We start from the raw sequence: 12,134 nt of genomic DNA on the forward strand, positions 1-12,134 counted from the left end.
AGGCTTGTTGGCATCTCCTCCAAGGGATGTTCAGGCTCCATGTAGCCCCAGCACTCTTCCATGTGACACGTAGCCCTCTGCGTGCTTCTCCTGTGGCGTGGGATCCTTCTCCAGTTGTGCTGCCCGAGTTCCTCTGCAACTCCTGGGTCCTCTTCCAGTGGGTCTTCTGTGAGGGCTTCCTTTTCTTCTGTGGATTTGCTGCCTTACTGAGGGTCCCCTGGGACTACCACTCCTTCCCCCAAAGGTCCCCAACAGCTCCACTTTTCATTTCCTTGCATTTGCCGAGCCTTGTTGGTGGCTTTTCCACGCCACAGACGGACAGCAACCTTCCGTCTGGTGTGGGACGTCAACGGCATCCTCCAGGAACACTTCAACTCCAGGGCTGCATTGCTGACCGTCTTTGTCCTTCCGTCAGCCAACTCCTGCAACCACAGTTGGGTGGGTACAGTGACTCCTGCCACCACCAAAGACTTCTCCAACTTCTGGACTTTGTCCCCTTCTCTTCCAGGTCTTCCTCTTCAGGGATCCACCACTTTTGTTTTTTCAGTCTTCTCTAGGTATTGCATTATTCTTCTTTTCAGTCCTTTTGGTGGTTTGTGGAAAATCCAGTAACTTAGTCCTTCCTTCCTGGTCGCTGGGGGGGGGGGGCACTGTCTTACTTACTTTTGGGGTTTCCTAGTACCTCCAGCTCCCCTCGACAGATTCCACTTACCTGGGTGGGGTGTGGGGGGGGGGGTCCTGTATTCGCATTCTATTTTTTAGTGTGTGATATGGGCTCCCCCTACGGTCACAGTTGTGTATTGCTATTTGCACTGTTTTCTATCACTTTTCATTCCAATTTCTGTTACCTTTCTTTTTGTAACACTGAGTGTTTTCTTCCATGTGTGTAAGTACTGTGTGACTACAGTGGTATTGCAGGAGCTTTGCATGTCTCCTAGATAAGCCTTGGCCTCTCATCCACAGCTACCCTTAGAGAGCCTGGCTTCTAGACACTGCCTACACTACACTAATAGAGGATACCCGTACCTGGTATAAGGTGAAAGTTCCTTAGGTAGCTACCAAACACCAGGCCAGCTTCCTACAAGTAGGCCTGCCAGAGAGGTGACAAACACACATGTCCAGGGAAAGTGGTAGCTTTGCCATTGTTGTCAAAGTCGGGCTAGCAGTGCACAACTGCTCTACCAGTCTGCAGTGGCAGACTGAGGGATTTGTTTTACTTGGGAGACCTCTAGGGTGGCACAATCAGTGTGGCAAGTGCTGGGGTACCTCTCTAACTTTCATTCCCTGGATACTGGAGTACCATTTACTAGGACTTGCAGGTAAGTTAGCCATTTCCAAATGGTGTCGCTAATGTGACATACACTTGACGGTCTCGGCACTGTACTGAGGTCTGGTTTGCAGGCCTCAGTCGAAACACTCGGGAGTGACCATTCTAAAGGTGGAATTTCTTTACAGTCACTCTTCAGGATGTCATTCCTCTGTTGTGACAAGGTGACTTAATGACTCCCCTATACTTGAAGGAAGCCCTACTTCCATTTCCCACCCATATTCTGTGGTTTGTGTTGAGGAGTGAACAACATTATCAGTTCAAGGTGCTGTCCTTTGGGATAACAGCCCCCAGAGTCTTCATCAAGTGTCTAGCAGTGGTAGCTGCTCACTGTAGGAAGCTGGCTCTTGATATGACGTATCAAACGTAGATACATCGTTCAACGAGTCCAGGGATTCCTTTACCAGTTGACGGGGTTTACTCTAGCGATCCCAATGTGCTCTTTTAGGTAGTGGTGTTATTCGACTAGCCTTAGGCTTATCAGCGAGGAGTGTTAGACATCTGCAAATACACGCATTCAATAAATGAAACACAGCAGATATCTTTATATATGTTTAGGCACCATAATCCATATGGTCAGGTAAGCACGTTTTGGAAGAAAAATCTTGACAGTTTTAAAAAGTCGACACAATACTGCCAAGGTGTAGTAATCAATTTACGGGACCAATCTCCTAGACTTAGGTAAGTATTGGGCAAAGATCAGGACCACACCAACAGGTTACACTGGGTGGCACTTGGTTTGCTGGGTGCAGAGGTGTAGTACGGCGTTGGGTGCCCACTGTTAGTCAATGGGGATCAGTCCGGTTGATAAGAGCCTGCAGGTTTGGTCAGGGAGTCAAGTTAAGGAGAGCAAACAGGTTGGTTCAAGTCTTGAGATGCTCGGGACGCCTAGGTCCTCTTCTCCATGGGCCAGGGGCAATGGATGCAGAGAGTTCCTGAGGCATCTGGTTTTCTCTACTGGTAACATTCACAGTTCAGGAGGCCTGTTGGCAGAGGCTGCATGCGGCATCGGGTGAGTCCACAGTGAGCAAGTTCAAGGTGGGCTCGGTCTATGGAGGGCTGGGGGACCACGTTGGCAAGCCCATTTCAACCCTGGCTTGACAGCACAGGTGCAGTGGTGGTTTCTGGTGTCTGTTTTTTGCAGTCCAGAGTCCTCTCCGGTCTTTTGGGGTGCCTAAAAGATGCAGAGAAGCAGCTCTCCTGCTCCACAGGGGTTCCTGGGTCTTTGTTTGAAGGCAGGCAGTCCTCACAGGCTTTTGGAGGTACAACAGGCTTGCAGGACGAGTCAACTTTGGTGCAAATTGGCGGGAGCAGCAGACAGGCCAACAGGGCTGGGGCCAGGTCTAGTGCTTCTTCCTCAATCTTTGCTTTTGCAGCTCTTGGGTGTCCTTCATAGGTCAGGAGGAATTTGATTTTCTGGTGCCAGGGTCTCCCCTAAATACTGAATTCAAGGGGTGTTTAGGGGTGGGCAACTTACCCCTGGGATCACTACACCCCCTATATGACCTCTTCCTGTGGGAACTAGGCATAACTCTGTCCCGAGTTCCTCATTCTGCTAAACCAAATGGCAAATTTCTAAATGTCGTGTCCTCATCAGGCAGCTCACATTAGGGGTGGGACTGACTTGAGGGGTGGACACACCTCCCTGAATACTAAATTTCCTGCCTGCTTGGGGCCAAATGGGCCCTGGGGCAAGAGGGTCACCATCTCTTCTCTGGGTGAAGCCAGATCTGTATACCAAGAGCCGTGGGCTTCTTTGAAGCCCCATGGCTTGGAATGCAGATTTGCAGGTCATTCTGTAGGATGGGGTGTGTAAACACTTCTCCCAGAGCAGGTTGTGTTTCTGACCACCGGAGAGAAAAGGCTCTCACCCTTGGGGGTCAGAAGCATGTCTTGTGGTGGCAGGCTTGCTTAAACTAGTCAGTCTGCACACTGGTAATTGGTAGGGTTTCAGAGGGCACCTGTAAAGATGCCCTCTGGGTGCATGTATTAATAAAGCCATCACTGGAATCAATGAGTGTTTATTAATATGAGATGTTTGGTACAAAACATCCCTATTTTCAGTGAAGCCATCATGTAGCTGGGGGACCCGTATTGACCAGTGTCCAGCACATCTACTTAAAATGGCTTCCTTGTTCACTCACTGTCGTAAGAATCAACAAAGACATAGCAGGGGAATATCTGCTAATGCAGGTATGCCCTCACATGTAATATAATGCACCCTGCCTTAGGGCCTTAAGACCTGCTGTAGGGATGACTTGTCCATATTGCATGCAGGGTTAGGGGACAGGGCACACTGACTGTTTGCTATGTTGTGTTTTCACTTTTTGGATGCACAAAGACATTCAGCCTGCAATGGCAGTCTGCATGTGCTAGGTGAGGGGTCCCTGAGGGTGGCACAATACATGCTGCTACCCTTGGGGGGCCCTCTTTGGTTCCCCTCCCCTAGGTACCAGGGATACCATTTCCTAGGGACTTATAGTGGGGGCAAAGGTTTTGCCAATTGGGAAACAGTTGCACAGTTTTTGGGAAAGAGATCTGGCACTGGGGACCTGTTTAGCAGAAACCCAGTACATTTTTGGTCAAAATTGCATCATGTACCAGGCAAAAGGTGGGGTTGACCTGGTCAAAAAGGGGCACTTTCCTACACTCACCTAAATCGGGGTGGCATCCACATGTTCTCTTCTCTCAACGACTAGTTAATCAAGACCGCCACAAAGCAGCAATGTCTGGCATACAGTTACAAACCTTCTTCACAAGTTGGGTTTCACAATAAACACAGCCAAATCCCACCTTCAGCTTTTTCAGGAAAAATACTTTCTCAAGGCTGCTCTAGACTCCAGGGACAGTAATGCGTTTTTTAGGCATGATGGTGTCCTTAATTGCAGTAGTTCCTCGTGCAAGGCTGCACATGCGGTTCTTACAGCAGTGCCTGGCAGCACAGTGGTCTCAGGCGGAGGGTCTATGGAAGAATCTGATGTTGATTTGAGGACGTGAACATCGCTGTCTTCAGTGGTGGAATACCAACAACCTGCTGCTGGGATGGCCCTTTGTAGACCCCGTTCTGCTGGAGACCATCACCATGAACCCCTTGCTCGCCAAATGGCGAGCGCTTCTCCAAGGTCACTTTATCCAGGTCTTGTGGGCTCCCTCGCAGCAGGGCCTCTACATCAGCTACCTAGAATTGCTGCCTCGTCAGTTAGCTCTTTGAGCATTCCTTCCACTCATTTACAACAAGGTTGTTCTAGTACACGCGGAGAACACCACACCCATGTTTTTACCTACAGAAGCTAGGCGGCACTCTTTCACCCCAGCTGTCTGCTGTAGCTCAAAACATCTGGAAGTAGACAATACATCACAAGGTGCAGTTGATCACACAGTACATTCCAGTTCTGTAAGATGACTTGGCAGACCTGCTCTGCTGGACACATCAAGAAGTCCGCAAGTAGTACCTCCACCCCCAGGCCCTACTCTTTTACTTCCAGCTGTAGGAGTTTCCTCACATAGACCTGTTCTCCACTGCTGAAAACACCCATGGTCTATGGGTAATGCACGGTGGTTGAAGTGGTCAGTGATACTTGCTTATGCTTTTCTGCCTTTCCCACTCCTACCCCAATCTTGTAGTTTGCAAACTGAGGCAGACATCATCCTAGTAGCACCAACCTGAGAGCACCAGCCTTAGTACTCTACTCTGGTGGAACACCCGTTAGTTCCTCACAAGAAGCTTCTCCACAGCCTGGACCTTCTCACGCAAAATCCTGGAACCCTCCAACACCCCAGTCCTCACTAGCTTAATCTTGCGATATGGCTCCTGAGGTCTTAGAGTTTGGTTGCCTTAACCTATCACCGGAATGAATAGCCATTCTTTATGAAGCACGAAGGCCTACCACCAAGGCCTGCTATGTGGTAAATTGAAAACAGTTTCTGCACTATTGTCTTCGAAAACACATCAGTTCTCACACATAGTCGGTACAGGACTATTACCTCTTTCACGGACCACAGTCAGGCCTTGCCTACACCTCCTATGGCTGCTTACTTACAGAATAGACAGCACACTTTGCTTTTCAGAAAACCAGTCATTAAGGCCTTCATTATTCCGCCCTGGATGCCTCCATCTCTGGCGTGGAATCTTAACTTTGCACACCCTAAGCTCATTGGCCCGCCTTTTTACTCTTGCCCTCTTCAGTTTCTTTCGTAGCAGGTGGCATTCCTTGCAGTTATCACTTCCCTCAGGTGAGTCGGTGAGGTACACTCTCTAACTGTCCCTAAGGTGATTTGTAGTTTTCATCTCAATCAAAATATTGAGTTGCCAATTTTCTCTACACATCCAGAGCCTGTAGTGGAATACGCCTTGGAATCCCTGGATGTCAAAAGAGCGTTAATGTATTATTTGGATAAACAAACCCCTTTCGTAAAACACAGCAACTCTGTTTCCTACTCAAAACCACATAAAGGCAGTTTGATTTCCAGAGCAGGTATTGCTCGTTGGCTTGTCAAGTGTATCCAGACTTGCTATGCTAAAGCTAAGGATCCCTATCTGTCTCTCCCAGACCCCTTTCCACTCACAAAAGACGGGCTTCTATGAGTTTTTTAGGGAACATACCTATAACTAATAGCTGCATAGCAACTACTTCTTCCACTCCTCACACTTTCACTAAATATTACTGTGTGGATGTCCTGGCTCGGCCACAAGCTAGAGATGGCCAAGCTGTCTTATGTACATGATTTCAGTCTTCTGCAACATCCTTAGGCTGAGCCACCACCTTAAGAGGATAGCTATACATTCTATGCACAGCATGTGCGACTGCAACTGCACATGCCACAAACAGAAATTGTTACTTACCTGTAAGCATCTGTTCATGTCATGTAGTGCTGTACATTCACCTGCGGCCACCCTCATTCCTGGCCACCTGGGGTTTGTAACAGATACTCTCATCCTTATTTCCTTTTCTCTGCATGGTCATCTCTTTTGTATCTCTGTGCTCCATCTACATCTTAGCCCTCCAGAATGGATAAACAATCTGACTATGGAGCCCGATGACGATGCTCTTTGCCTACAATAAGTGAAGTCACCACACCTCAAGACTCAAAAAGTCTTCTTTTAACAAAAACAAGTTGCACACTTCCGAACCCAACACTATATGGCAGGAATATGCACAGAATATGAATCTGCAGCACTACATGCCATGAACAAATGCTTACAGGGTTATTAACATGTTCCTTCCTCAACATGCCAAGGAAAATCAGTTGGGCTGGAGCTTGTACAAATTCTGCAGTTCATGGGATCTTTCTTTGATGAATACCCAAGTGTCTTTGATACCATGTGTGCAGAATCAGTGCAGTATTCAGAAGCCTTCTATCAGTGATGCATTTTGCGTGGAAAAGGTATTAAAGCATGCAAGCCAATGACAAACCTTTAACTGGCCTTATTGAAACTATGTTGTAAAAAAAAAACAGATGGCTAAAATAAATGATGAAAAGCACAATGTGTGCATGATGAAGCAAGAGATCTTCTAGGAAAATTAGTGTGAGGTATAATCCTTCTCACCCCTTCCTACATAGATACACTTCAATCAAAAGGTTTGTAGTTGTTTGAAATTCACTATGGGAAAGCCTGACAATCTCAAAACATCTTACACATGTCCTTGCTTTATTATGTAACTTGCATCCCCGAACTTGTTCTGGGAGCAAGTAGGCTCTATACATAAAAATTAGAATATATTAATTACCGTAACACGTTTTAAAACAACACTCAAATGATTGTGACTGCACTCCCACGTCCCCACTGGCTAAGTTAAGCTTTTTCAATTTTGGTTGTTGCCATTTAAAGACAATGAATTTGGCTGTTGTTCTTAAATGGGTTGACAATGTCACTGGCCTGCACTTCGAAAATGGTTGTAAAGGTGAGAGTTAATTCCCCTTTCTCTCCGCAGAAGAAGAGGCGTTCTTGATTTTTGCCAATCGCTACTACCTGCGAAGGATTAACTTGGATGCAACCAACTATACTTTGTTGAAACAGGTAAAAGATCCAAACCAAAATTTAAGAGTCAATTGATTTGGTTAGTGTGTTTTAGCTGCTTCAGAGGTGCCAGCAGTACAGAGCCAGTTTATACATAAAATCTGTTTAGTTTACATTAGTAACTCTGCATGCCTAAAGAGTTGATCTCTCACATAGTTTAGAGAGTATTTTCTGTTAATTAGTTATCTAACCCTAGCTGTCAACCACAATCTGTTACAGTATTTCTGCTGAGATCCACTATGTACTAGATGTGTGTGAGAAATACCTTGACCAGATGTTATGAATGGGTCATGACATTTTAGATTATTATTTATGATATATTTAAACAATGACTTGAAATGCTGTGAAATTCACCAGTATTTTTCCATCAAACAATATTGTACTGCCTTTTGGGTAAACTCGTCCCTTCTTCGGATAATAGCCATATTTCAATTTATTTTTGTATTCAATCAAAAATGCAAGCCTACATATTCACATTCTTTCAACTAAGCCACCCAACTTAAGCAAGTCAAATTATTTAGTTTCCTCCATACACCTTTGTCAAACTTAAAAGTCTCAGGTTCTTTGTTTTTCAAGCTTAAAAGAAATGTTTTGTTTGTTAATCTTTTCATCTCTGAAAACCCACATAGCTATTTTGAAAACTGTTGTGGTTTACGTCCTTTAATTCTTCAGTGACTGGTTTCCCCTCCCATCCCTTTTTACACACGCCATATTTCTTTTGTCATTGGTAGTACCCACCCACAACCCACCCACTGTTAGTAGCATTAGCATTCTGGATTCACCCGGGGGGGCTGAGGGGGGGGCAGTTAGTCTTGGGTTGCTGTCTTGGTGGACTTTGACTTAATGGTTCTGTATATTGAGTGTGTAGGAAGCTGGCTCAGGTTATGGTGCACACCTATGGTGCGGCACCCTATTAGGAGTCCAGGCAACCCTTAGTGATAGTGAATAGGTATACAGATAGCAAAAGCTCTCTAGGGGTAGCTGGGGTGAGCGACTGAAGCTTATCCACTGAGTGTGTGTTGTGGGTGCTGCCTTGGACCTTGCCCACTGCTCACCTTAACTCCTGGAGATTGGTCTTGTAAGTCGCTGTACTCTACCTGTTTGTAGAACTTGTTTTCTTCCTAAAGAATAACATTGTAAAACTGAGACATTGCGCTGTGTCCTCTTTTTAAAGTGAAAAGAGTTCAGATTTAAAAATGTACTTACCTGAACAATTTTTCTCATATATAAAGATACTTACTATTTTTATTAATTGGTGTGAATCTCCTTCTTGAGTTGTGTGTCTCATATAATAACTATTGTGTGTATTTGTAGATGTATTGCACTCCTTTGTGTTAAAGCTAAGGCTGCTCGACCACACTACCCTGCACTCCCCTTAAATAGAGCACTTTGGGAATGCTTAGCAAGTCGTGTCCACTCACTGGGGAGCTCCTGGACCCTTTCCACAGTATTCACATACCACATTCTGCTGTATAGAAGAGTGATCCTTAAAATGCATACTTTAAGCCATTTAAAAATGTAACAATCGCATTGGGCAATTTTTAGTGCTCTCTCACGGTGGGGGGTAGCTTTACACATTTCTTCCCAAGTTGGCGATCCATCACATCAGACAGATGGGTCTTGTAAATGATTCACAATGGCTATGCTCCACCTTTTCTCCCTACCCATGTGCACTATTACTCTCACGCCAAAGCAGATTTCTGGTGAGCACTTGTTCTTTCTGTTACAGGAGGTGTGGCTGTTTCTTTCTAGAGGCGCTATCAAGAGGTTTCTGGACTCAGAAAGAAGAGGGGGTTGTTACACTCACTACTGCCTCGTTCTGAAGAAGGACAGGGGCTTAATCCTTAGTCTGGACCTCTGGCCTCTGAATACCTTCTTGCACAAAGATAAAAGTGAAAAAGCTCACACTTGTCCAGATCCTGTCTCCTCTGGACTGGGGCTGCTAGATGTGTCATTAGACCTGTGTGGTCCTATTTTTATTTGTGTGTCCTGCAGTCCCACAGACTGTGTTTTTCAATAGGCCTGGACCACTTTGTTTGCTGTAATCAATTTTGGCCTCACCAGTGTCCTTTATGTGGTAGGATGTTGGCTCAGTTTATGGCGTACACCAATGGTGTGGCACCCTATAATGAGTCCAGGCAACCCTTAGTGATAGTGAATAGGTGTCCAGATACCAAAAGTGCTCTAGGGATAGCTGAGGTGAGCAGGTGAAACCTATCCAGGAGGAATGTAAAGCACTTGCAGTACCACAGTAGTCCGACAGTGACTCACTCACAAGAAAGAACCACACAAGTGTTGCAAAATTAAGGAAACTTTATAACAGCACTACTACTAGACTAGCATTGGTTTATCTCCCTTTGGAGATATTTCCACACAGTATGTACAAAAAATAACCATCCGAAATAGCATAGAAATACATAAGGTCCTAGGGAGGGGTGAGGGGAGGGAACCATGTACTAAAAAAGTGGAATGTGAAACAGTGACCCGCGCGTAGGTAAGTGTGGTAGTTAGCTAGGGGCTGGGGGAAGTTAGAAACACCAGAGGTAAGTACAGTAAGTGTTCCCAGCAACCAGGTGCAAGATAGTTACCCACCCAGTTGTCCCATAGCCTAACACAAAGAGTAGTGGTTGGAGTTTGTGGAAATCCGGACTCTTCCCAGCAGACCCTGAGGAAACCAGCAGACGAGGGTGGATGTAGAGTGCCCCTACCCGAGGATAGCCAGAAGACATGAGGGCCCAGATGTAGAGGGAAGAAGGGACTATCTCTGAATTTAGTGGATGCCTCAGATTGTCCAGCTGCTGTCACTGCCAGGCCGGTGGAACCCAGGGACAGATTCCGGACGTGGGGGACATGCCAAGGAAGAAGACAGAGTCCAGCACCCTCAGAGGTGCCAAGTTGATGCAGGTGACAATGCCCACCCTCCTGAAGCTCAAGTTCCTGCAAGTCGGTGGAAAAAGAAGTCCAGCTGCGGGGTCCAGGAGCTGCAGAAAATCCCAAGAGTCACCTACGAGCTTCCCTCGACGTTCGATGGATTGCAGGAGGGGAGGTGAACAGCCAGGTCACCAACAAGCACTGGCAAATGCAAACAGAAGTTGCAGAAGAGTTAGAAAAGTTATGGGGCCCAGCAAGGTCCAGGAGACTCTACCTAAGAGGGGGTGTCAGGGTGACATTAATTACACTGGAAGGCCAGCAGAAGTCAGGGAGCCCCCACGAGTGACCCAGATGCGCTGTACACAGGGAATCACAAGGAGGCCTTACCAGCCTAACAGAACAGAAGTCCCATGTCGCAGGGGTTGCAGGACAGGGGCTGATCTTCGGATTGCAGAGTGCTGGAGGCCGGAACTTCTTGGAGCCAGCAAGCCTTGGCAAGTGCAGCAGTTGCGGTGCACGGGTTGCCAGTCCAATGGCAGGAGCAGGGGCCCACAGTCTCCCAAATTGGTAGAAGACAGTCAGAACCCAGAAGAGGCCACAGACTCACCACCTGTGTTGCAGGATCTTCAGATGTCCATGGACAGCAGAACCAACCAGCTGGTCAACGTTGTCTTGAGGTGCCTGCGGATGCAGGGGAGTGACTCCTTCACTACTAGGGAGCTTACTGGTTCCAGGTGCAAACTAAGTCGTTGTGACCAGAATCTGGAGAAACAATGTTGTGATGGGAGCCTTCCCATCAGAAGCAGACTTGTTCAATTCCAACGAAGACCAGCAACGGTTCTAGAGGCCAGAAGCAGATGATGTTTTGCAGAGAGTTCCTTGGAGAGTCTTGCCCGACTAATCTGAGTGCCCACCCGCGAGGGAGCCCTTTTGTAACCCTAAAAGGGAGTTGGTCACTCTGCAGTGACCCACCTGTCAGAGGGGGTCAGGGACATCATCTACCTGTCCTAACCATTCAGGTGCTCCCAGGGGACCTCTGCACATCTTATTTCCAGGATAGTAGAATGAAGTGGCCACCTGGCAGATCTCTGTGCTCCTAGAGGAGGGGCTAGACAGGGCATTGGTCACTCCCCTGTCCCCATCCCTTGTGTAGTTTCGCGCCAGAGCGGGAACCAGGAGTTCCTGATCTGGTGCAAATGGGATTATGCAAGGAGGGCACCAAATGTGCCTTTCAAAGCAGTCTGGTGGCGCTCATAGACCTTTCCACCCCAGCCTTTTGACACCTGAAACACAGGGGGAGAGGGTCACTCCTCTCCCTTGCAGGCAATTCTTTGTTCTGCTTCTCCAGCCTGAGCCTGGATCACCAGCAGGAAGGCAGAACAGTGTCTGGGGTCAGTAGCGTGGGCTGACAGCTGGATCCTGTAAAGCTGCACAGGCAGGACTGGGGGATCCTGTAAGGAACCCCCAGAGTACATGGTATCAAGCAACTAAAATGTTTGATATAAAAAATGCCTAGACTTGGAGAAGCCATTATGTAGTTGGACCACTCGTGTTCACCAGTGCCCACTACATACCTTAAGATGGGTTCCCCACACTTAAAGTCCAGGAATTGGCCTGGGGTCTGTAGGGGCACCCTGCTCATGCAGGGGTACCCTCACTCTTAGGCACATGATTGTGCTAAAGGGACTACTAGGTGGGTGACTTACAATGTCTAAGTGCAGTGGTCAGGTTTGGTGGTGAATGGGTGCTTTCACCATTTCACCCAGGCGGCAATGGCAGGCCTGCAGTCACACTTTGCATGGGCTCCCATCGGTGGCATAATACATGTGGCATCCTATGGGGGACCCCTGCTATACCAGTGCCCTGGGAAACATAAGTTCGATGGCATCTGTCGCTGTAGATACGCATGTTTTGCAA

General features: G+C 47.2%; 1 protein-coding gene across 2 annotated transcripts in view; it reads left to right on the forward strand.

Annotated features, from left to right (window-relative positions):
- Positions 1-12,134, forward strand: part of LRP1 (LDL receptor related protein 1) — a 1,410,884-nt gene that overhangs the window by 865,806 nt on the left and 532,944 nt on the right. For both annotated transcript variants that reach the window (XM_069230782.1, XM_069230783.1), the window contains exon 57: positions 7,261-7,346. In XM_069230782.1, coding sequence (XP_069086883.1) covers positions 7,261-7,346 — 86 coding nt within the window. The remainder of the gene's footprint in view (positions 1-7,260; positions 7,347-12,134) is intronic.

The sequence above is a fragment of the Pleurodeles waltl genome, chromosome 4_2, assembly GCF_031143425.1.
Source record: "Pleurodeles waltl isolate 20211129_DDA chromosome 4_2, aPleWal1.hap1.20221129, whole genome shotgun sequence".
Classification (NCBI taxonomy): Eukaryota; Metazoa; Chordata; class Amphibia; order Caudata; family Salamandridae; genus Pleurodeles; species Pleurodeles waltl.